Source organism: Bufo bufo, chromosome 5 (assembly GCF_905171765.1).
Source record: "Bufo bufo chromosome 5, aBufBuf1.1, whole genome shotgun sequence".
In the NCBI taxonomy this organism is placed as follows: Eukaryota; Metazoa; Chordata; class Amphibia; order Anura; family Bufonidae; genus Bufo; species Bufo bufo.
The window spans coordinates 454,264,187-454,291,354 of NC_053393.1; the positions used below are offsets into that span (position 1 = coordinate 454,264,187).

A 27,168-nucleotide genomic window follows, 5' to 3' on the forward strand; every position below is an offset into this window, starting at 1 on the left:
GGACAACTCCCTGACGTACGTTTCGCCTTAGCTTTATCCAAGGGAAAGGTTACAGTGCAGTCACCGCTCAGCGATGATTCTGATCCCAGGCCTGTATATAGCCCTCTGCGGCCAGTGACTGGGCTCAGTGGTGGCGTGACCCAGCAGTGTAATGCTACGTGGGGACAAGCCACCAATGAAGCCAGTGTAGGCCATAACGGTGAAGGCCATAACCCTATCTGGATATGTACAGGTCTGGGACCTGAAGCATCACTGAAAGGAGAGACTGCACTGGAACTGAGAGTTAGAGAGCAGGTGAGCGGATGTTTCTTTTTAGGTTAAGTGCGGCCAAATTGGTCACTTTTGAATGCTGGCGGTGCTTTCACTCTAGTGGTAGCATGAGACGGAGTCTACAACCCACACAAGTGGCTCAGGTAGTGCAGCTTATCCAGGATGGCACATCAATGCGAGCTGTGGCAAGGTTTGCTGAGTCTGTCAGCGTAGTGTCCAGAGCATGGAGGCGCTACCAGGAGACAGGCCAGTACATCAGGAGACGTGAAGGAGGCCGTAGGAGGGCAACAACCCAGCAGCAGGACCGCTACCTCTGCCTTTGTGCAAGGAGGAACAGGACGAGCACTGCCAGAGCCCTGCAAAATGACCTCCAGCAGGCCACAAATGTGCATGTGTCTGCTCAAACGGTCAGAAACAGACTCCATGAGGGTGATATGAGGGCCCGACGTCCACAGGTGGGGGTTGTGCTTACAGCCCAACACCGTGCAGGACGTTTGGCATTTGCCAGAGAACACCAAGATTGGCAAATTCGCCACTGGCGCCCTGTGCTCTTCACAGATGAAAGCAGGTTCACACTGAGCACATGTGACAGACATGACAGAGTCTGGAGACGCCGTAGAGAACGTTCTGCTGCCTGCAACATCCTCCAGCATGACCGGTTTGGCATTGGGTCAGTAATGGTGTGGGGTGGCATTTCTTTGGAGGGCCGCACATGTGCTCGCCAGAGGTAGCCTGACTGCCATTAGGTACCGAGATGAGATCCTCAGACCCCTTGTGAGACCATATGCTGGTGCGGTTGGCCTTGGGTTCCTCCTAATGCAAGACAATGCTAGACCTCATGTGGCTGGAGTGTGTCAGCAGTTCCTGCAAGACGAAGGCATTGATGCTATGGACTGGCCCGTCCGTTCCCCAGACCTGAATCCAATTGAGCACATCTGGGACATCATGTCTCGCTCTATCCACCAATGTCACGTTGCACCACAGACTGTCCAGGAGTTGGCAGATGCTTAAGTCCAGGTCTGGGAGGAGATCCCTCAGGAGACCGTCCGCCACCTCATCAGGAGCATGCACAGGCATTGTAGGGAGGTCATACAGGCACGTGGAGGCCACACACACTACTGAGCCTCATTTTAACTTGTTTTAAGGACATTACATCAAAGTTGGATCAGCCTGTAGTGTGTTTTTTCACTTTAATTTTGAGTGTGACTCCAAATCCAGACCTCCATGGGTTGAATTTTTTTTTTTGTTGTCAGCACATTCAACTATGTAAAGAACAAAGTATTTCAGAAGAATATTTAATTAATTCAGATCTAGGATGTGTTATTTTTGTGTTCCCTTTATTTTTTTGAGCAGTGTATAAAAAGTTGGATACAAAAAAAATAAAAACAACACTAGCCTGTTGTGGTCATCCAAGGTTCGTGTGGCATGTGTCCACCTGGTTGCACATGTCACTACTGAACCCACTGATTGGCTGGCAGCAATGATGTGCGGAGAGTCATGCCAAAAACATGCCTAAGGGACTTGGACGTGCAGAGCAGGTGTTTTTTTTTGTTTTAATACACAAGGGGGGTCATTTACTAAGGGACTTGCGACTATTTTAGTTGAAAAATGGTTGCAAGTCCCCTTTTTTTAACTGGCTGGGTGACAATATTTAGTCCCACGGCCGGTTTCAGGCTGTGTTTGGCAGTTGGGTGGGAAGTGGGCGGAGTGGGGGCATGTCGGCGGAGTACCGGGCCTGGCTAATTTACTAACATTTATGTGTGGAAACGGGCGGAAATGTTGGCGGAAAACTATGCCAGCCAGGGGCTGGTGCAGTTTTCCTGCCAGACGCAAGGACTGGCTTAAATGCACCTAATTTATGATGAGGCACACACTTCATCATACATTAGAGAATTCTTAGAGGCAGCGCAAGGGGGAACTAAGATTAGTGTAAATGCCAGTCTTAGTAAATGTGCCCCACCGTGCCTGGCCATTGCCAAAATATTACACCAGGAAACAAAACTGCATTAACTGCCTATGAGTACCAAGTGCTGCCGGGTGGAATTTCACAATGTGAATTCAGTTTTGTTCAGTATGTTAATTGTGTGAAAACGGTCTCAAGACACTAGGTGGCAAAGGGTTAAAAATAGGTAGCTGTGAGGGTTAAACAGCAGACTATTGTGGAAGAAGTGGGGCTGGTTATTCTGTCCTCCTGGTGAATAGGCAGGAAACAGCAACACATCCCACACCTAACATTACCGTATTTTTCAGACTATAAGATGCACCTTTCTTTCCCCATAAGTGAGGGAAAACTGGCGGTGTGTCTTATAGTCCGAATGTTAATGAGTATGCAGGAGGCGCACAGAGCTGTGAGGAAAGTGCTGCACCTGCTGTATTCACCCTTCCTGGTCTACTTACGGACCACTTTCTGCACTGTGCCAGAAGTAGAGCACGTAGGCGCCCACCTCAGGTCACAGTGCAGCGCGGGCAGAAAGCCAGAAAGAGGTGAGCCCTGGATCTGCAGAGTGGCAGAGCACTGAAGTGAAGTCTGATTCAAGGCTGATGGATGCTGAGGGGGGGGGGGGGGGGGGGGGGGGTCTAATCTGAGCCTGATGGACACTGGGGGGGGGGAGGGGGTTCTGATCTGAGGGTGACAAAGCTTGGGGGTCTGATAAAAAATATATTAAATATATTTTCCTCTAAATTTCCTCTTATAGTCCATCAAATACGGTATATAGGTACATGATAATGCAAGAAGAGATTAAAAAAATTCTAATTAAAAATGAACCGACCATGGTAAATAAAGCTCAGCTGTCTTTGTCTGGGATCAAGCACACGGCCGTCTGTTTGCAAAACATGAATAGTGGACGTGTGCATCCCATACTTTCCTCAGTCCCTATTGTAGAAATCCCTATTCTTGTCTGCAAAACAGATAAGAATAGGAAATGTTCTATAATTTGCAGAACAGCCAGTCACGCGCATGACATCCGTCTGCGGTCTGAATCTTTTTGTGGCCCCATAGAACTAAATAGGTCTGCATCTAATCCACTAAAAATGCAGTTCGGACACGCACCCACTACACGGTTGCGTGCAAGAGCCCACAGTTCTACAGACTTTGAACAGAAGTAGGGCGTCTGCTACATTCAACTCTTCCTAGCCGTAGCATTAAAGGTGGGAGCAATGATGGACCAGTGCCTCGTTCTCCACCACCAACCTAGCAAATCCTACTCACCCAGTGGTAGGTGACAACTGCATATCAGCAGAATATAGAATAAAATACAGCTCTCAGACTTTTGAGCTTGAATGTCTCATCTGTAACGCATTTCATGGATGAAAACCCAGCACACCTCATTACAGCAGAGAGTTGTGATACACGTTAATAAGCCTTACACTTTTGTGAAGAGTTTCTGAATGATTCTTACTTGACTGGAATCTGATAAGTTAAAGGACCTTTGATGTCCAGGAGCTTCCCTGCAGTTTTGTAGGTATATGCTTTATGTTGTGTGCCTGTATTAATGTCAGGCACATGGTCTTATTAGGGCGCATTCGCACGACCACGCCGTGTTTTGCAATTTGTGGAACGGAAAAGGCGGCCCATTATAGACCTGCTCTATATTTTTTGCGGGGCAGTGGAACGAAACAACGGGTGCGGACAGCACACTGTGTGCTGTCCGCCTCTTTTGCAGCCCCATTGAAATAAATGGGTCCGCACACGTTCAGAAAAAAAACAGACGTTTGAATGAGCCATTACTTAGTACCTCCATGTGTCGCATAGTAGTAGCAAGTGACCCCCATTATGTCCTCATATAATGGGCAACATGGTGATGATGTCACCATTAATAAGGGGCATACGGAGGTAAAAAAATAAACACTGTGCCTCACATCACCCCTTTGACGTATAATGCCATACATGTACGGCATTATGCACAGGGAACTGTATGGAGCGTGCCGCTGCGCTGAGCCCGCTCCATAGGTGGCGGTTGACGGCAGTATAATACAGCAGACACCTGATCGCAATGACCCGGGATCAGCAATCAATTAACCCCTCAGATGCCGCATTCCACAGAGATCGTGGCATCTGTGAGGTAAGGGAGAGCGAAGCAGCTCCCTTTGCCTTCTGATCAGAAGCCTCCGCAGCGAAATTGTGGCACTACGATTGGTTACCATGACATCCTGGAGCCTGCGGAAGCTTCCCATGGCTACCATTGTAACTTCCCTGCTGCGCTGTGCATGAGGCACAGCTCAGCAAGGAGAGCATCAAAATCCTATTCACCGTAATAGATCTCTATTAGGGTGAATAGGATAAGGGATCAAAGGACCCCAGGTTCTAATCGCCTAAGGAGGCTAAAAGTTAAGCAAAAATGTAAAAAAAAGTAAAAAATAAATAAAAACGAAATATTAAACTTTAAATCACCCCCCCTTTCCCAAATTATATATATATATATATAATTATAAAATTGGGAAAGGGGGGGTGATTTAAAGTTTAATATTTCGTTTTTATTTATTTTTTTACATTTATATAGGCGCTATGGTATGTGTGGGCCTCATCGATCATCCAGGTAGTAACTTGTTTCCTCCTCCCACTTCTGATCACATTGATTAAAGTGTATGCACTGATTGCGCATAGATGCGATACAGATGGATTTAATTATGCACATTTGATGGTATTGTATGTAATGCATTATACAATGTATTTGATTTACAACCTGCACTTTGTCACTTTACCCTTCAGGGATGATAATTGATTTTTTATGTATTTTGATACATTTTGTACTTGTATTTTTATTCTAATTACCAATTATGTTTTTTCACTGATTACCTTGATTGTTACACCTTTATATGTTTGCTGTTCATTTTTGTACCAATGCTTGAGAAAGGCTCATGTATGAGCCGAAACGTCGCTCTGTGCCACTTGATGGGTGAATAAAACACATTGACTCATTGAAAAGTCCTCTGGAGTGCAGTCCAATTTCTGTCTTATAAATAAATATATATATATAAAAAGTTGGTGATCAAAAGTTGTATGTACCCCAAAAACTGTACCAATAAAAACAGTTTGTCCTGCAAAAAACAAGCCCTCATACAGCTCTGAAGACCAAAAATAAAACGTTACGGGTGTCAGAAAGCAAAGAAAATGTAGATTTTTTTTTCAAAAGTTTCTTTTTTCGCTTGGTATAGAGTATCGCAAAACTTTTTCTTTGTATCTAAATCGAATCAAAATTTAGGTATGGTGACAACTCATTCAATCAGCTTTGTATTACACAACCGTTTACTTTCCATGTTATTAACAGTAACCTACTCTGTTCTGCATTATATAACTAAAGACCCAATAACCGTTAAGAAGAGCTATGGCTTTGGCCACTAGAGGGCGTCATAACACAAGGCAGGTCCCAGGTTCTCCGGTTACAATGAATCACTATACTCACAGTCACTAAGACTTAAAAGCACACAGTCACAAAACCAGAGAAAAAGACATATCGTTGAATAAATACATCCAGATATCAGAAAATGTTAATGAAAGATGCTTCTGTATGGGGTTAAGCTGCTCACAGCCTATCCTTAGGCTAGTTAATAATACCAGACAGGCAGGGGTCCCGACTCCCAAAGATCTACAGTCCTGCAATAGCTTCGGTGATGGGAACAGGCACCAGAACTACGTCTCCATCCACTGTGTTGGGAAAGGAGCTGGTTACAACATCACTGAACGGGAGCAGTGCTACTGTAGGCAGATACGTCCACTACACTGGAGTTCTGATGCCTGTATCCAAGCTACTGGAACACAGCTGAACGGTGGGGGTCCCAAGAGTCGGGCCTCTGCCGATCTGATACTGATGACCCATCCTAAGGACAGGCCATCAATATAAAAGTCCCTGAGAACCTCTTTAAGGCTGGGTCTCTACAGGGCAGCTGCAACCTCTCCCACTTGCAATGGCCGATGGCTGCACGACTTTGCCGGTTAAGGGTCCATTCACACGTCCGCAAAATGGGTCCGCATCCGTTCCTCAATTTTGCGGAACGGGTGCAGACCCATTCATTTTTAATGAGGCCGGAATGTGCTGTCCGCATCCGCACTTCCGCAAAAAAAAAAAAATAGAACATGTCCTATTCTTGTCCGCAATTTGGACAAGATTAGGCATTTTGTATTATAGTGCCGGCGATGTGCGGTCCACAAATTGCGGAATGCACATTGCCAGTGTCTGTGTTTTGCGGATCCGCAAAACACTTACGGACGTGTGAGTGGACCCTAACAAAGGTATTACTTTAAACCTGTGCAGCCATTGGTCACCGCAGGTTGACAGGATTGTGGCTGCCTGCATGTCCTACACCTAGCTGTAACTGCCCTGTGGCCTCCCACAGAAGGCGTCTTGTCTGCATGCTACCGAGACCCCTCTGCACAGGGAATGACAATGACCTGGGTGATGCCAAGGGTTGCCTAAATGCTGAAGCAGCACTTCCGTATTCAGGAACGCAGCACTCAATATGAGCGCTATTTTCCAGGGTTTTCTGTGACAGTGAATGGAATATTTCAGTCCCCTGTTACCGTACAGGACCAGGCTGCGAGTGTGTCTGACCCTGTGCATGCGATGGCACTGCGGGCAGGAGCGGGCAGTTCCATGAAACTCACCCTGTAAACATACGCCTTGTTACAACCTAAAACAGTGCACGATGATCAATACAGCAACATTAATGGAGCTATGAATAATATATGCTAAAATAAATTATTTAGGAATAGATGTGAAGTGAGTGCTTCGTTCTCTATCACACAGTGTACAAGTGACTACCTAGAAATCGTATAGGCAACCTCACCGGGAAAGCCGCTCATTACCTCCATCTCCATCGTCAGATCCTTTAAAGCTTGGCTCTTTTAACATGTCCAACTCTGCAAGCATTCGTATGTAGAGAGCGTTGTGGCGAAACGCGGGATAAAAGTGTTCATCCCGCAACATGATGTCATAAACCTGAGGAGAAAACAGGAGAAATGTCAATCACTGGATGACAGGTAAGTGCGAACATTACAACATACAATACAATTAACCAAGGAACAGATGGCACTATGGATGGTAGCACAGCCAGCTGATATGTCTGTATGAGCACTTAGCGCACAGGTCCAAGTGTCTAAAAACTGAGGGCGCAGAGCAGAAAAAGACAGCATGCAAAAAAATTATGCAGACGCCACGAAACTGAGCCGGATTGCAGGGCATTTGTGAAGGGGCCCTTAGTGATAAAATAGCTGTAAGGGCCACATTTACACCAATTATATGATGGATAATATAACGCAACACATTTTATTCCTGAGCAAGCAGAGAAAGCTGAACAGTAAAGCAAACTAAAAAGACCACTGGAATACACGCTTGATCTTTATTGTGATATAAGTTATACATAAAATGCATTTCGGGGTCCTGCCCCTTCTTCACTTACAAATCACAATCAGTACATACAAATCAGAGGTGCAGTGGTCATCTAAATACCCCCAAAACTGCTCCAGTCCAGCTCACATGTGGGGGAGAAGCTTCAACATAAAATAGTTGGTGATAACAAAAAACTGTAAAATAACACTAGAGGACTAGAGGAGTTAAAAAAACGAGAGTTTTGTGAACTCATCTGTAAAATCTCTTTCTCGTTTAGTTCATTGGGGGACACAGGACCGTGGGTATAGCTGCTGCTGCAACTAGGAGGCGACACTAGGCAAAAAAGTGTTAGCTCCCCCTCTGCCGGCTATACCCCCTCCAGCCTGGAGAGAGCATATCAGTTTGTGCCCAAGCAGTAGGAGAAGGAGAAAGAAACAAACATAAAAGCAACCAGAAAACCAGTAATGCCAAAAGGGCCGAACTGAACGGAGGACCCCACCGGCCTACAAAACCGCTAACACCTGCGGCCATAATGGAAAATAACGGGTGGGTGCTGTGTCCCCCAATGAACTAAGCGAGAAAGAGATTCTGAAATGTCCAAACAATGACGCCAGGCTTCAGGTAGGGGGAAGATTCTTTGTAAAAGAATGGGAAACTATCACCATGAACCCCTGGGTTCTAAATATCATATCAAAAGGACTCTATATTTCCTTTCGTCTTCCTCCTCCTGTAAACGTGTTCAAAGTGACACCCATAAAAAAAAAAAAAAAAATAAGCTCTTCTCCAGGAAAAACTGGAAGGTATCCAGAATCTTCTGGCTCAGAAGGCTATTATCCCGGTTCCTCCTCTTCAACAAAAGACGAGTTACTATTCAACCGTTTTTTTGGGTTAAAAAAACGAATGGAGGATTTCGGTTGATAATAAACTTAAAGAGTCTGAACAGATTTATAAAGTACGAAAAGTTCAAAATGTAATCCATAAAAACCACCATAAACCTGTTAAAAGAAGGAGACGTTTTAGTATCAATAGACTTGAAGGATGCGTATTACCATATTCCGGTATGCGAGAGAGCGCAAAAATTTCTTTGTATTGCAGTCTTTCTGGGAACAGAGTTGCATCATTTTCAGTTCCAAATCTTCCCCTTTGGGATCACCTAGCTCCGAGGGTGTTCACAAAGATAATGGTAGAGGTAGTGGCTCACTTAAGGAGACGGAACATCCTAATAATCCCCTACCTAGACGATCTTCTAATCGTGGGAGACTAAAAAGAATGTCTAGAAAATAATTTATTTCAAACTTGTTTCAGACTCTGTATCAAACAGGTTGGGTGATAAACTGGGAGAAATCAAACCCCTGCCCTTCGCAGAGTTTAACTTTTTTAGGGGTTCGTCTGGATTCCACCCTTTAAAAAAACTTTCTTCCGACCAAAAAGGTGACAGGAGTATTAGGAAAAGCCTCAAGCTTCCAAAATAAGTCAGTCTGCACGATCAGGGAAGCTATGAAACTGTTGGGCACTCTAACATCATGCATTTCCGCAGTCAAATGGGCCCAATTCCACACTCGGCTCCTCCAGCAGTGGTTGTTAGGGTGTTGGAACAGAAGTCAGTAATCTCTAGATCAAAGAGTTCAGATTCCCCATTGCGTAAAACATTCCCTACAGTGGTGGATAAATCCAGATCACCTGAGGGAAGGAGTTGCCTGGTCTCCTAGTCATCTACAGGTTATCACGACCGATGCAAGTCTGTGGGGATGGGGAGCTTATTAGTCTCATCACTCGTGTCAAGACCAATGGTCCGAAGATCAGATGAATTTCTCATCAAACCAGAGGGAATTCTCTGCAGTTTGGGAAGCTCTAAAAGGCACTATCCCAATATATAGTGGGAAAGGACATTCAAATAAGATCGGACAACACAACGGTAGTAGCCTACATAAACCATCAAGGGGGAACAAGAAGTGTGGGATTAAGTCGAATGGAAGAAAAAATATTTTCCTGGGCGGAGGCTCATCTAAAATCCCTGTAAAAAGGGTCTTTAAACACAAAGGCAGACTTCTTAAGTAGGGTATCACTGAAGTCGACAGAGTGGAGAGAAAAACAGGTTTTTCTACAGATAACTGCTTTATGGGGGGACCCCACAAGTAGATCTGTTTGCCTCCGCAGTAAACTCAAAAAATTACTTTCCCCTAAACCCCTTCAATGGGACTTTCACCTAGCATATGCTTTTCCTCCTTTCCATTGATACCGAGGGTGCTAAAAAAGATCAGTCAGGAGAAAGCACATGTGATATTGATAGCACCATTGTGGCTGAAAAAGTCATGGTTCTCTCTACTAATAATCATGTCAGTACAGAGCCCAGGGATTCTTCCCTGGAGGCAAGATCTATTGTCACAGGGACCAGTTCACCACCCCAAGGTGGAAAAATTACATCTGGCTGCTCGGAACCTGAGAGGCTAACTTTAAGAGCTAAAGGCTTATCAGACGCCATAATTAACACCATGGCAGCCAGCAGGAAGGAGATTACCTCCAAGATTTATTCCAAGATTTAGAGAAGGTTCTGCGGCTGGTGTTCCCAATCCAAAAATTCATCCCAGGACTTCTCTATTCAAACTATTTTGGGATTTTTACAATCTGGATTTGAGAAAGGGTTGCGTCCAAATACCTTAAGTGTCCATATATCAGCATTAAGTTCCGGGTTTGATAAAAAAAAAAAATTGCAGACCATCCTTGGGTCATCCGGTTTTTGAAAGGGGCAGATAGATGCCAATAAGACCCATTCTAAGACCTGCGGTTCCTTCGTGGGAACTTAATCTAGTCCTGTCTGGGTTAACTATAGCCCCCTTTGAGCCTCTGTCAGAAGCCCCTTTAAAATATATTACACTAAAAACTTTATTTTTAGTGGCAATTACCTCAGCACGTAGGGTAAGTGAAATTAAGGCCCTAAAAATTGTTGACCCTTTCTTTACTGTGTTTCCTGACAGAGTTGTGTTTAGGTTAGATAATTCCTTTCTCCCTAAAGTTGTTACTAATTTTCACAGGCAGGAGGAAATTACAAATCCCTCTTTCTGTTCTAATCCAAAATCGGAAGGGGAAGTTGAATTCAACAAGCTAGATGTGCGGAGAGCCATCCTGGCTTATCTAGAGGCCACAAAACCCTTCAGGAAGTCAAACTACTTGTTTGTACAGTTCCTAGGGACTTATAACTGTCATAAAGCCACAAAAAATTCCTTGTCCAGATGGATAAAAATGGTTATATCCGAGTCCTATAATACCTTGGGTGTGACTCCACCAAAAAACCTGAAGGCCCCTTCCACAAGATCATCCTGGGTGGAAAAAGCAAATGCTTCCATAGAACAAATTTGTAGGGCAGCAACATGGTCAAGACCTCATACATTTACCGAACATTACAGAGTGGATACTAGGGCAAATCAAGACCTGTCTTTCAGAAGGAAAGTTTTGCAGGCCATAGTCCCTCCCTAAGCAAGAATTAATCGGTTATATCTCATTGCATGCCGTCATGGAGGATGAAAGGGAAAAACCCATATTACTTACCGGTAATCTCCTTTTTATGAATCCTCCATGACGGCATGGGGCTGGATCTCACAGGCTAAGAGGGAAGACAACCACGATGACTAAGTAAGGCATCGGGCTACCTTCCCTGCCATCGGGTCCCCGTCACAGCAGCACGGGGACCGGATGGCTGCTCCCTCCCCATACATCGCACGTGCCGCGGTCAGCGCGGACCACGGCACATCAAAGGTTAATGCGCCGGCATCAGTGTTTTCACCAATTCAGGCGCATACAGCAGGGGTCCGACTATCAGTCACTACCGGACCCCTGCCGCTGATCGGGCTGGCGCAGCTCCGGCACCCGCACAATCAGCCTACCGTAATAGTACGGCACGTCACATCCCTCTGTGCCGTACTATTACAGCGCTGGTCAGAAAGGGGTTAAATGAGTTCTGTCTGACAGGTGGGGTTTTCACCTGTAGGAGAAAAGCAGTTTCCTGAGGCAAGACAAGGTGGACAGTAGTGGTGGCAGCAGCAACAACTGACAGAAGATGCAGTGAGTGCGTGGATCTCCCAGCTGAAGTCTATAGGATTTAAGGAAAGGGCTCACAAGGGCTTTAAGCCAAACATACTGTGTTCATGAAATCAGTGGATGTTAATGCCCTATGGCTGTTTTCTTTCTTTAAAGGGGTTGTCCGGGCTTTTTAATATTGATGACCTATCCTCAGGATAGGTCATCAATATCAGATGGGCGAGGGTCCGACATCCAGCACCCGCGCCGAACCGGGAGACGGCTCGAGTAGTTCGCATGTGCCATCTCCATTCTCTTTTATGGGACAGCAGCAGCGGGCAGGACGAAAGAAGGAGCCGGCACATGCACACCGTGCGCACCCTTTCCCCGTACATCTGATCAGCTGGGGGTGCCGGGTGTCGGACCCCCGACCATCTGAGAATAGGTCATCAATATTAAAAAGCCCAGACAACCATAAGATATTGTGCCATATACACAATTGAGATGCTTCGGAAGTGGATCTGAATGGGCAGATATTTTGAAATGTTAAACCAATACTTCCTAATAAGTGGTAAAATAAGCTATTCACAGCAAAAAGAAAACCAATATTACATGACAGTTTAAGAACTTGCCTTTTTTTGGACCTCATCAAAGATCTCAGGCGTTGGGTCTTCATTCTTCACCACTTCTTCAAGCTTTGCTAGCAAATAATCATCGATTTGAACTCTTGGTGATGCCTGAAAAACAAATCAATAAATTGGAAACTGCCCACATCGCAACAGAAACTGGCAGCCATCATCTGCACCTCTCATCTCTAGTGGAAGAAGGCCAACAGTCTATTAGCCAGTGCTCAGATACTGCAGCTTTCTGATGACTACAGGCTATCCGAAGACACAGGGCCAGGTAAAAAAGCCCAAGGTCCCCAAGTTCCCTATAAATTAAAAAACTGTCCATTTCACTTTTTAAAACCACCTGACATTTTCATACCTTTTCTGATAAGTACTGGTCAAACACGCCAACCGCAGCTTGTTTTAACAGCCCCTTTGTTGGATTGATTTGGTGCTTTCCGTCACGTTGCCGGCTCTGAAGCACCTCCAGCTGCTGCTGTGCAGTCACCCGGTACCCCTCCACTGTAAGCCAGAAGAAGAGATGTGCTTGCCCCCCAGTCTGCTGCATAAAATCTAAGGCGACAAGAAAACTCATGAGGAAGTGGACACATACTTTTTTTCATCATAAATAATACAAATATGACAATTATTACAAGGCAGAGCTGCTTTCCATTTATTGCAAAACAGACTTGTATTGGGGTAGTTTCAACACATGCAGGCAGTCGCAGCACCAAGGGGCGGGCTGTAGCACTTCGAGCACCGCTACAGTTATGCCCATAGTGCTCATTACACTCGCACACAGGATAATAGCCCTGTCTAATGGTGCCAATGCTGTGACTCACTAAGGGGATCGAGCGCAGTGTGGGGAGGAGAGAATACTTACCTTTCCATTCTGCCGACACCTGTGCTCCTCTATGTGTGAAGCCGCTGGCATGTCCGTTCACCGGGAAGTGGAGGAGCGCAGCGGCCAGCAGGATGGAAAGGTAAGCTCTCCTTCCCATGGAGCCCTTGCTGTCCTCTGCAGAGGCTCCACTGCCACCAATGACGGCGTACATATGAGCCACAGCGCGATATCCGATGCATAACTTTCATCAAATAAACTGCCACCAATGACTCTACATAACATATTAAAGCTGGACCCCCAATGATTATTAGAGTGCCACAGCACAGGCACCATTAGACAGGGCTATCATCCCCGTCAAAGGCGTAGCCGTAGCGGAGCTCTACAGCCCTCCCCGCGGTGCGCCATCTCCACAACGCTGCAACCTGCAAAGATAAATAAGGTTTTGCTTTCACTAGCATGATCAACCCTATCAAGCAATATGCCTGGTTTAATGGGGTTGATCCCGCTGACAGAGGCTCTTTAAGGAGCGCCTGTCAGCCAGATCAATGCTATTCAACCATACATACTGCCTGGGAGAGATGATCCTGCCGATTAAGACGATACTTGTCTTGTGAAAATTGGTTATGGCATTACTTTAAAAAAAAAACCCATTCTTTATGCAAATGAGGACTTCAGTGCCCCGAGGGGCACATTGGTGCATTGGAGCCCTCATTTGCATAAAGATTGAAAGTCAGGAACGCCACAACCTATTTTCACAAGACGGGTATCGTTTTAATCAGCAGGATCGTCTCTAACCGGCAGTATGCCTGGTATAATAGATTGAACCTGCTGACAGATGCTCAGGTGATGCTCTGGAAATTAATGGTGCCTGTTTTTTGTCCACACTGAAGGAAGAATCATCCATGAGAACAATCCGCAGATTCAATCTTTGCGCTTATTTCAGGCAGAGGTGAGGATTAGCGGATTGACTGACATTAGCGCTAGTCCTCATGCGGATCCGCGGCACATCAATAGCACGTGTGCCGATAGTCGGATCCTCTTGTAAAATGTGTATCAGATTTGCCATAAGGAAACCTGCGATGTGTGTACATTCCCCTAGGAGCGTTCTATTTTTTATTTTTTTAGGTTCTGCTGTTACGTAATATAGAAAATAATGAGCCTAAGTGACTGTATGGGTCATCACATTCCTAACGAGAGCGTATAAAGGAGGAAGAGCAGAGATGACTTTGGATCGCTTTAGATAATGATACTTGAACAGAAGTTACATTGAGCTCTTCAGAATTGCTCCAATGACAATAAATGCTGAAAACAAGCGCACTCTCTCATGGCTAATCTGTGCTGACCAAATCTGTCTCCGAGCACAAGGATGTCTTTGTAGCGCTGATCCGATTATAACGGCGCTGGGGAAGGCCGAGCACATGAGAACGGACTACTTCACTGGAGGAGCTTGTGTCGGCAGTAGTCAATGGGCTTTGACTTTCATTCCAATTCCTAATACCCTGCACAAATCACAGCATAAAGGGGCTGGCCCGTCTCACACAGAAAGGTGCGAGTCCTACCTCTGGGACCCGCACCTATCTCCAGAATGGGGCCCCAAAGCAAAGGGGAGCACACTGCGCATGCACGGTGCTCCCTCTATTCACTTCTATGAGACTTCCAAAAACAGCCAAATGCTCGGTCACCTCTTTTCGGAGCTCCTATAGAAGTCAGTGGAGAGCAATGCGCCCAATGAGGGCTCACTGCTCAAGTGCGTCAACGTCTCCATTCTCCTCTATGGGAGTTCTGGAAATAGAAGTGGAGAGTGGCCGCACTTGAGTGGTGGGCCCTCGTTCACTTTGGGGGCCCGACTCTAGAAATGGGGGTGGGACCAGCACCTGTCTGACAATGTGTGAGATGGGACAACTCCTTTAATTTCATTAGATGACCATCTGAATAATGTAAATTTTATATTCTAGACCCAAAGAATTTAAAGGGGTTGTCCCATGAAAAGTATTCTAGATTTCCCAGAGCTGTGACAGGGAAAGAGCTGCAGCAGAAAAGACACGACCCCTGAGCTGTGATACGTAAAGAGCTGCAGCAGAAAAGACACGACCCCTGAGCTGTGATACGTAAAGAGCTGCAGCAGAAAAGACACGACCCCTGAGCTGTGATACGTAAAGAGCTGCAGTAGAAAAGACACAACCCCTGAGCTGTGATACGTAAAGAGCTGCAGTAGAAAAGACACGACCCCTGAGCTGTGATACGTAAAGAGCTGCAGTAGAAAGGACACGTCCCCTGAGCTGTGATACGTAGAGAGCTGCAGTAGAAAAGACACGTCCCCTGAGCTGTGATACGTAAAGAGCTGCAGTAGAAAAGACACGTCCCCTGAGCTGTGATACGTAAAGAGCTGCAGTAGAAAGGACACGTCCCCTGAGCTGTGATACGTAAAGAGCTGCAGTAGAAAGGACACATCCCCTGAGCTGTGATACGTAAAGAGCTGCAGTAGAAAGGACACATCCCCTGAGCTGTGATACGTAAAGAGCTGCAGTAGAAAGGACACGTCCCCTGAGCTGTGGTACGTAAAGAGCTGCAGTAGAAAAGACACGACCCCTGAGCTGTGATACGTAGAGAGCTGCAGTAGAAAGGACACGTCCCCTGAGCTGTGATACGTAAAGAGCTGCAGTAGAAAGGACACGTCCCCTGAGCTGTGATACGTAAAGAGCTGCAGTAGAAAGGACACGTCCCCTGAGCTGTGATACGTAAAGAGCTGCAGTAGAAAGGACACGACCCCTGAGCTGCGATACATAAAGAGCTGCAGTAGAAAGGACACGACCCCTAAGCTGTTATACGTAAAGAGCTGCAGTAGAAAGGACACGTCCCCTGAGCTGTGATACGTAAAGAGCTGCAGTAGAAAGGACACGTCCCCTGAGCTGTGATACGTAAAGAGCTGCAGTAGAAAGGACACATCCCCTGAGCTGCCAGCTTGAAATAATCCATGTGAGTTACAGGGCTGGTTCTACCTTTGTTAGAAAGATATTGTCATGGACTATATGGTGTCTGATTTTCATCTTTTTACATTATAACCCCTCAGTCCCATATGTAATGACAATACAAACCATCAACATTTTAAAATTTCGAACAGGGGTTAAAGGTCGCTTAATGCAGAATTTACAACTCAGAATGTTCCTTTCATGTGGTATAAATGTGTTATGTAATGGAAAGTACCCCTCTATATAAGGACCATACACTGACGCCGAGCATACGTTACAGCTAGAACCAACGTGCAAAGGGTTGGATCTGGTCAGAGCACAACAGAGAAGCCGGGGGATGTATGCAGGTACCCTCATGGATTTTATAGTAATAAATTATAATACAAAATCAATAAATATAAAAAGATTGAAAAAAATGACATCCCAGGCACTGGTACAGTGTCTACATTTTTTTTTTATTTCATTCTCTATCCAGACGGCAGCCGCCTCACCATGAGGGTATGGATACTGTATACATGCCATGTCTAGGGTGGTAATACCCCTGTAAAGTGTACTTCCAGGTATAATCTCCTGCCTGATATAACACTGAGCAGTATCTCTGCAGAAGCCACTGTACAGCCCCTAGCAAATATCATCTAATTAACTGGACCGCATGTGATCTTTTTTGGGTGTTCCATGGTTGCCACTGCAATTCTACCACCCAGCGTGCATTTCCACACTCATATCACATAGGTGGGAGAGTATGTCTGGAGTTATACTTTAAAGGGGTTCTCCGGAATTATTAAAATATTTTTATTTTCTTCATTCCCAGAGAACCCCTTTAAGGAGAATGCAGAAAAATAAAAATCACTACATGTAATCACTCACTAAATGTATTATCGAAAAATTGCACTGAACACTGCAACTTCAAAAGCTGCATTAATAAAAGGTGCTGGGAAGAGGATGAATTCTTCCTTAAAGGGGTATTCCCCATACACAGGGATACCTCTGGGACCCACTCCTATCTCAAGAACGGGACTCCACCTCTTGGTCCTGCTCCTATTTCACACTTTTTGCATTGCAGTGAGAGGTGACCCTACAGGTGCAGCCATCTCCATTCACTCTGTCATATCTTGTGGATAGGCTATAAACCTCCTTTTCCTTTAATTACAAAGATTCATTTGAGCAATTATTTGTGCACAATATGAATATTGATCACTCACCCATAAAAAACTGTAGTGCAACATTGTGTACAAGAATTTTGTCCAGCGGGACTGTGCAAAGTTTTCCAAAGTTTGCAGCCAACTTCACAGTATCAATTTCCTGTAAAAAAAAAATATATATATTACCCTATTTCACTATTTTTTTATATATCACTCCAAGGTATCTCCCCAGAATTAGAAACAGGGGCAGATCTGTTTAATACTTAGTGTGGTCTTCGGGTTCTTATGATGTTCTGGCCCTTAATGAATGCAGAACATAGCAAGCCAAATCAATGCTCATGAAGAGCTCTTTACATGCAGCAGTAATTGTTAATATGAGAATAAATGAGATTTAGAAACAAACAATCGTACCAGTGGTCAATCCCAATCATCAGCCTGTGCATAGGAACCCAAAAGACCACTTTACATGGGATGAAACAGCAGGCTATCATCAGGAAGGGACAGTTTGTTCCTGATAATTGCCTGCTCAAGGGAAAGGTGAAAACCACATTTAGATGCAGCGATCAACTTCTCTTTATGGGGAAAAATGATCACTCGTCCTCATAGAAAATCATTGTTTCTGGGCGGTAGATACTTAGTTACTCAGCACAATCTGCTGCCCAGAAATGAAGATTTATGTGTCTGCAACTCTACACCAACACTTTCACCCGATGAATGAGTGTTTGATCGGTGGCACCTTCTACACTGCTCAAAAAAATAAAGGGAACACAAAAATAACACATCCTAGATCTGAGTTAATTAAATATTCTTCTGAAATACTTTGTTCTTTACATAGTTGAATGTGCTGACAACAAAATCACACAAAAATAAAAAAAGGAAATCAAATTTTTCAACCCATAGAGGTCTGGATTTGGAGTCACACTCAAAATTAAAGTGGAAAAAAACACACTACAGGCTGATCCAACTTTGATGTAATGTCCTTAAACAAGTCAAATGAGGCTCAGTAGTGTGTGTGGCCTCCACGTGCCTGTATGACCTCCCTACAACGCCTGTGCATGCTCCTGATGAGGTGGCGGACGGTCTCCTGAGGGATCTCCTCCCAAACCTGGACTAAAGCATCTGCCAACTCCTGGACAGTTTGTGGTGCAACGTGACGTTGGTGGATAGAGTGAGACATGATGTTCCAGATGTGCTCAATTGGATTCAGGTCTGGGGAACGGGCGGGCCAGTCCATAGCATCAATGCCTTCATCTTGCAGGAACTGCTGACACACTCCAGCCACATGAGGTCTAGCATTGTCTTGCATTAGGAGGAACCCAGGGCCAACCGCACCAGCATATGGTCTCACAAGGGGTCTGAGGATCTCGTCTCGGTACCTAATGGCAGTCAGGCTACCTCTGGCGAGCACATGGAGGGCTGTGCGGCCCTCCAAAGAAATGCCACCCCACACCATTACTGACCCAATGCCAAAACGGTCATGCTGGCATTGCTGAAGGATGTTGCAGGCAGCAGAACAGTCTCCACGGCATCTCCAGACTCTGTCACGTCTGTCACATGTGCTCAGTGTGAACCTGCTTTCATCTGTGAAGAGCACAGGGCGCCAGTGGCGAATTTGCCAATCTTGGTGTTCATCTGGCAAATGCCAAACGTCCTGCACGGTGTTGGGCTGTAAGCACAACCCCCACCTGTGGACGTTGGGCCCTCATATCACCCTCATGGAGTCTGTTTCTGACCGTTTTGAGCAGACACATGCACATTTGTGGCCTGCTGGAGGTCATTTTGCAGGGCTCTGGCAGTGCTCCTCCTGTTCCTCCTTGCACAAAGGTGGAGGTAGCGGTCCTTCTGCTGAGTTGTTGTCCTCCTACGGCCTCCTCCACGTCTCCTGATGTACTGGCCTGTCTCCTGGTAGCGCCTCCATGCTCTGGACACTACGTTGACAGACACAGCAAACCTTCTTGCCACAGCTCGCATTGATGTGCCATCCTGGATAAGCTGCACTACCTGAGCCACTTGTGTGGGTTGTAAACTCCGTCTCATGCTACCACTAGAGTGAAAGCACCGCCAGCATTCAAAAGTGACCCAAACATCAGCCAGGAAGCATAGGAACTGAGAAGTGGTCTGTGATCACCACCTGCAGAACCATTCCTTTATTTGGGGGTGTCTTGCTAATTGCCTATAATTTCCACCTGTTGTCTATCCCATTTGCACAACAGCATGTGAAATTGATTGTCACTCAGTGTTGCTTCCTAAGTGGACAGTTTTATTTCACAGAAGTGTGATTGACTTGGAGTTATATTGTGTTGTTTAAGTGTTCCCTTTATTTTTTTGAGCAGTGTACGTAGAGCAGACATAGTTGCTGAGTATCAGCCGAGATGTCTAGCCCTGTTAATCCAGGAGAAGGGGGGGGGGGGGGGGAAGGATTAAGGCTCCATTCACACGTCCGCAACGTGTTTTGCGGATCCACGGAGCTGCAAAACACAGACAGCGGCAATGTGCGTTCCGCATTTTGCGGACTGCACATTGCCGGCACTATAGAATATGACTATTCTTGCGGACAAGAATTGGACATGTTCTATTTTTTTCGGGAGCGGAATCGCGGGTCCGCAATTCCGTGTCCGGGCAGCACATCATGCCTGCCCCATAGGAATGAATGGAGTCCGCAATTCCGTTCCGCAAAATGCGGAACGAAATTGCGGACGTGTGAATGGACCCTAAAGCTGTAGTGGTGTTATCAGCTAGAGCAGGGACCAGCAACCTCCGGCACTCCAGATGTTCAGAAACTACAACTCCAGAATGCTTAATTCTCTTGTGTGGTAGTTAGAAGAACAGCCGAGCATATTTGCATGCTGGGAGTTGTAGTTTTACAGCAGCTGGAGTGACAAAGGTTGCTGATCCCTGAGCTAGAGCTCCGAGGGCTTTGGCTAGAACCTCAGTGCTCCACTAAGCTCATTTACATAGCAATAAAAACATGCTTTTCTCGGGAGTGGAACAACAGAGGTACATAATTAGGATATTGTTAATGTCAGTATGATCAACCCTACCAGGCTATATGCCTGGTTTAATAGGGTTGATCATGCTGACAGATGCTCTTTAAATTGGCATTTATGACCCGTCAGGAGTTCAGAGATAAGGCTACTTTCACTCTAGCAATTTGGCTTTTTATTTGTGAGATCCGTCATGGGCTCTCACAATCGGTCCAAAACAGATCAGTTTTGCCCTAATGCATTCTGAATGGAAAAGGATCCGCTCAGAATGCATCAGTTTGCCTCCGTTCAGTCACCATTCTGCTCTGGAGGCGGACACCAAAACGGATCCGTCCCCTATTGACTTTCAATGATGTTCATGACGGATCCGTCATGGCTATATAAGACATAATACAACATGCTGTTATATTATTGCAACGGAAGCGTTTCTGCAGATCCATGACGGATCCGCAAAAACGCCAGTGTGAAGTAGCCTAAGGGTTATACATCAGGTTTCAGAACAGTAACATGATGGCGCAGAGGAAAACTGAAAGTAACTACTCTACAGGTAGGTTGAAACTGTTGAAACTTAACCCTTTAGGACAAAAATTGCTGAACATTTTTAATAAAGACCAATTGACCAATTTTTAACCCAAAATTAGTAAAATGTAATCATAAAAAAAAAGAAATTGCCCCGAAGATGTTCACACAGATTATACCACTAAGCCCTGTCAGAGACTGCTGACATTTCACAGTTAAAGGGGTTCTCCGGGAATTAAGAAAATATCTAAATATTATTTTATTATAAATATATTCCCAAATATCTTTCATTAGTATAATTAGGGATCGACCGATATTGATTTTTTAGGGCCGATACCAATAATCTGTGAACTTTCAGGCCGATAGCCGATAATTTATACCGATATTCTGTGAATTTTCCTTTTTGAAAAAAAAATAAATTCCCACAAATCTGCCGAAAATGAATGTTTATTGTTAACGTGTAGTTTTTATTTTTTTCTTTTGTAAATCTTTCTTTTTCATTTATAATTAATATTAATACTTTATTTTTACTAACTATTAGCCCCCTTAGGGGCTAGAACCCTTGTCCTATTCACCCTGATAGATCTCTATCAGGGTGAATAGGATCTCACACTGTCCTTGCTGCTCTGTGCTTTGTGCACACAGCAGCAAGGGAGCCGACTATGGCAGCCAGGGCTTCAATAGCGTCCCGGCCTGCCATGGTAAACCGATCAGAGCCCCAGGCTTACACTGCTGGGGCTCCGACTTGAACTTCCACTGAGGAGGCTGTCCATCCTACTAGTACACAACAAAACCTGTCCTAATCACATAGCAGGACACAGCCACATCCCACCTCCTCTCTGTACTTCAGGTCTCCTCATGAACTCCGTTCCTTCAGGAGATTCAGCTGAAGATCATATTAAACTGTATTCAGGACCATAACCCCTGACAAGTAAAGCACAGAGGAGGACGAGGCAGCTCTTTACCTCCGTGTTGTGAAGTAACTTGTCCTGCTGTGTGATTAGGACAGGTTTTGTGTGTACTAATAGGGACAGCGGCCATTTTATTTCTCCTAATGTTTGCTCCCAGAGAAAACAAGCCATTATAACTAATGAAAGGTATTTGGGAATATATTTATAATAAAGTAATATTTTCATATTTTCATTTTCTTAATTCCTGGAGAACCCCTTTAATGCAAGTGAATCGGGTAAAATGAACACAGTGGGGCAGATTTATCACTGAAAATGTGCCCATTTTTGCACAACTTTGAGCCTTGACACAGCATTTATCAAGCGTTTAAGGACACTATTCTAACCTTTTCACGTGTTGTCCTAATAAGGAGTGGCTAAGTAGAAAGAGGCGTGGCTTAATGAAAGGGGACAGGGCTTCACAGGAAATAGGTGCGGCTTAAATGCACATTTTTGGAGCAAAACTAAGGCTACTTTCACATCTGTGTTTTTGCTGTCTGGTTTTGAGATCCGGCATGGGATCTCAAAACCACAGCAAAAATGCTTCCATTTTAATTATACAACCAGCCGCATCCATTCAGAACCCAATCCGATACCGCACTATAACCATTGTAAGTCAATGGGTGCAGTTCATTTTTCTTTGTGTCTGAAAAGAAGGATCGGCACCATTGACTCACATGGTTTTTGGTGCTGGATCAGGCTTCTTCAGTTTCCCATGCAGCACACAAAAACGCTGCTTGCATCAGTTTTGTGTCCGGCATGGGAACGGAATGCATTCTGGTGCACCTCGGTTTTGGTTTGTTCAGCTTTGTCCCATTGACAATGAATGGGGACACAAACTGAACGTTGTCCTGTAGTTCTGAGACCCTGTGCCGGATCTCAAAATCGGACAGCACAACGCAACAATTGCACATATTGTGTCAGTGAAACGGATGGGACAAAACCTGCAAGCAGCGTTTTGGTGTCCGCCTTTCAGAGCGGAATGGAGGCTGAAAGGAGGCAAACTGATGTATTCTGAACGGATCCTTATCTATTCAGAATGCATGGGGCTAAACTGATCCGTTTTGGGCCGCCTGTGAGATCCCCTGAACGGATCTCACAAGCGGACCCAGAAACGCCAGTGTGAAAGTAGCCTTAGTTTATTTCTTCACTGCTATACATTTTTTTTTTTTTCTCTGATGTTGCTCTGGATACCTTGGTTTGTGCATTTTGAGATATTTTTATTGTATAATTTGGTTGCATTTTTCTTATCACTTTATATACATTTTTTAGAATTGCTTTTGATTATAGCATTACAACAGTCAAAAGCTGGGGTCAGAGGTTTCTCAATCCCAGCAGTTTTTCACATAAAACCCATTCCCTCTTCACCCATGGATGATCACAGTATCCCCCTGACGACAGTGCCCCCAGTGCTTTATGTTGCCATGGGGTTAAGGGATACTCTCCCTTCAGCATCTTAAATGGGTGTCCCTACATAGGACACTGAAGGCATATTGCTAGGGTATGCCCTCCATGGCATAGTGTGGGTTTGCACTTCGGGAGTTCTCCTATCTCCAGAACTGGGTCCCCCAAAGTGAAGGAGAGTGCGCTGCGCTTGTGCAGCTTGGGATTCCCAGAAACCCGCAGAGCCAGCATAGCGGTAGAAGGTGGCCGCTCGTGTGCCGCTGCTCTCCCTTCACTTCGGAGGCCTCGTGCTGGAAATAGTAGGGGGCTCCAGAGGTGACCAGCACCTATCTAAAACGGACGACATATCTAGCAATATGCCCCAATATCCCAGATGGGAATACCCTTTGATTAAAAAGACTCACAGCGGCCAAGCAGAATGTTACAGTAGATACACATCTAACCAAGTTCAGCAAAGTCAATACATGCACTTACTTTCCCAGACTGCACTCTCTGTATTCGCGTTCCACATACTTTCTTTACAAACAGTAAACTGTTTATCTGGTTTTTTATAGTGTTGATGTCTAGAAGCACAAAAAGTACGACATGGAGGTTTTCCCAGGCCAGAGAAGTCTTTCACCCACGGTGCCATGTTTAACAGTCAAGGTTGTCTCTAAAATAAACGTACAAAACTGAAATTCCTGGTATTTTCCCACTTCTCTCAGTTTTTCCACAAGGTGTAGACTAAATACCTATTTATATCGGGTCTGGAGAAAAAACTGGTTGCACAGTGACCTGCAAAATCTGGTCTCGCTCCTTGTCCTACATGCTAGAAGCCATGAAGACCCTGCTGGGACTAGAAGAAAATCTCTAAAGAAGAAAAAAAAAAAATTTTTAAAACTATTTGAGGAGCGCACCCCCATCTAGACCAAATCGTGTTTTCAAAATCTCTGTGATCGGTTGTTAGGGGCAACTTTTCTTAGAAAGTTTTAAAAATCTCCCCCCTCAGACTCCACATGTAGTGAACTAAACCTGAGCTCATGGACGGTCATACTCCGCCAGCCCTTCTGACTTCATGACCTATTCTAGTAATGGTAATGGCCACTGGTTTAAAGGTGGACCTGCCGTCTCCCCGGCTTGTCTGTTGTAGCAATGACTTAGATTTCCCATTTGCTAACACTGGAGCAGCTTCTCTCTTCTTTCTAAAACTCTGTTCTGTCTGTTACTCTGTTACTCCTCCTGGAAATAGACAACTAGGCTTTAGCATCTCACTTGTCAAGAGATCGTGTTCATGCATATTCTGATACTGTCCAGTCAAGTGTATAAAGCATGAGAACTAGTTAGCGATCATCTTGCAGCTTAATACTGCCGCTGATTGCCCGATGAACGAATCCGGGCAATTCTGCTTAAAAATCTGTGTTTGCCGGCGGCAGATCATGCTGTCTAACAGCGATCTGCCCGCCACCAAACCACTATACAGCATAGGGATGAGTGATGCACAGCGATCGCTCGCCCCATTCTGGGAGGAGATCACTGCATGTAATAGTCTAGCGAGCAGGCGATTGCGGAGGGAATACTTCGCTCCTGACAATCGCTTGCTGATCTGCCCTGTCTAAAGCCTCATGCAGACGTCCGTGGAACACGGCACGTGAGGCAGGAGCGCACGGCATCATTGGTTGCTATGACGCCGTGCGCTCCTGCAATGGCAGTCAGTATCTCACGGACCGTGTTCCACGGACGTCTGCACGTGGCTTAACACAGGCTTTATAGTAATGGACCAGACCCACTGACAATGTTAATGCACAGTCGTATCGTTAAAGTAGGAATAACAGAGGACCGGTGAAACGCAGAGTTCTATTTGCATGATACACTTTTTAACCCCTTCATGAAACGCGACCTACATGAAAGTCACATTCTGCAGGCAAATGTATGGAGCAGGCTTGGGACCTCAGCAGGCTCCGTACACCACACAGAAACATATAGAAAATAATAAAAGTCCAAAATATTAAAATATCATTATTTAATCAGCATGGCGAACATTTAAAAAAAAGCCAGAACTGCTGTTTTGTAATCACCTCACCTGCCAAAAAAATATCTAATTTAAGTGTCTAAATAGTCATGAAAACTATAGCTCTCCCGACAAAAAACATCAAGTCCTCACAACCTCCATCAATGGAAAAATACTGAAACTTATGGGTGTCAAAACGTGGTGACAAGAAAAGCTATTTTATTATTTTTTTAAGGCTTTTATTTTGTAAAACTATATCAAAAACCATATCAATGTGTTATCAGTGCACTGACCCGCAGAATAAAGCGACCAGGGCATTTTTACTGCATGGTGAATCCCGGAGAAAAAAAAATAAATGAATAATAAATGGTTTAATTTTTTTCCATACCATAGATAAAAAATAAAATCTAAATGTTTTTAAGTACATAAATTGGTGACATAAAAAAAATAAAAATCTAACTTATGCTGCAAAAAAACTAATTCTCATACAATAAAGTCAACAGAAGTATAATTTTTTTTTTTTTCTGTCTTTGAAGGCAGAGATATAAAGAAAAAAGAAAACTGCCTGTCGTCGGCCAAGTAGTAAATCTGTTTTTGTAACCACCGTACTTGCATTCCACATGGAATAATTCAGAAGAATCATTTCTTATGACTATGCTATATCATTCCTTTATTACTCCTGTCAGAAATTATGAGTGGAATATTTGTATTATTTATTATTGAAACTTGCAATAAAGGTCCATCTGGATGTTACCAGTTGGGAAGTGGGGGGGGGGGGTTGGGGGTTGTTCCTGCACAGCCTTACACTATTCAATCTGTCAGACTGTGCAGAGACAAACCGTCCACTAGTACAACCCATCTAAGCACGACTTCAGCCCCAATGGGACAAGACTGTCTAAATGTCAGAATCAGCGCTCTACTACTTACCATCTCCCACGGTATCTAAAGAACGGAGATACTGTAATTCTTCAGCAGCTTTGTCCCTCACAGCTTCCAACTCTCCAATATGGTCACATAACTTAATGACATTCATGAAGGCCTCATAATTGCAATTGGAATCATGAATCTGAGAAAGAAAAAAACAACGGTGTCACCTGCGTCTCAACGGGACATTTCTGTTGGCATTCCGAATTTCAGCTTGGAAGAGGAACTGCAGTCCGGATGGCTACAGACAGTCAAGTACTTTATATGGAAGCTACTGACTACACCCCCCGCTCCTTAGAGGGGTAGAACCGACTACTTACAGAAAAGTGTATGTGGCAGTGGAGCGTCTAGCTGGGCTAAGGGACGGGAGCATTTTGGTTAGTACTGCTGTTGCTTTGTAGCAATGGGGTCCTCAGTTCGAATCCAAACAAAGACAACTTGTGCACAGAGTTTGCACAAACATTTCAAACCATAAATTGTAAGTGACAATATATTCGAAAGCAACTTCACAAGTTAGCGTGAAACTCAGGCCTGGTATGGGCCACGCCGCCTGTCATTCCAATGATGATAAAAGGGAGTCTGTCAGCAGCTTTGACCATACTAAACTGATAATAGCACTAGGTAGGGGCTGGGGAAAGTAGCAGGAGTAGTGCGAATATGAAGTTTTGTTCAGTTAGATTCTCTTTTTGCAACTGACTGCAAAGCTGTCTCTGTTTCACAGCCCCTCTCCTCTGCCCCGAGGGAGAGATTTACCAAAGCAAGGGGTGGTCTGTGGAGCAGCTGAAAGCAGAGAAGCACCGGCCTGAACCCTTAAAGGAAATCATCACCAGAGTCCTCCCTGTCCAAAGTTTTGCATAGACACATAGCTATGATTCACCTGATTAAAACGCTGTATTCCTTTTCTTGATCCTGGGTTATGTTTTCAAGTTATAATACTTTTTCTTAATATGCAAATTAGGCCTTCGGTGCAACCAGGGCATCACCATTGCTCTTGTTCGACACAAAATCCACTCCTTTCTGTGGGCAGCCGCTCCATGGCTGCTCTGATTAACAGGACCAGGCAACAGCAAACAGCGACGGAGGGGCTGGCCACAGAAATAAGTGGAGCTTGTGTTCAACAAGAGCAATGGTGACACTCTCATTGCACCAAAGGCCTTTATTAGAAAAAAACATCATAACTCAGAAACGGACCCTCGGATCAACAAAAGAAAAGCACTGCTTTAATCAG

At 44.8% G+C, this 27,168-nt stretch overlaps 1 protein-coding gene across 1 annotated transcript in view; it reads right to left on the reverse strand.

The window, feature by feature from the left end:
• SNX13 (sorting nexin 13) overlaps nt 1-27,168 on the reverse strand; it is a 157,571-nt gene that overhangs the window by 32,989 nt on the left and 97,414 nt on the right. The window contains 6 exon segments of the mRNA XM_040433682.1: nt 7,076-7,208; nt 12,245-12,349; nt 12,600-12,793; nt 17,236-17,335; nt 23,504-23,592; nt 25,944-26,082. Of these exon segments, the coding sequence (XP_040289616.1) occupies nt 7,076-7,208; nt 12,245-12,349; nt 12,600-12,793; nt 17,236-17,335; nt 23,504-23,592; nt 25,944-26,082 (760 nt within the window).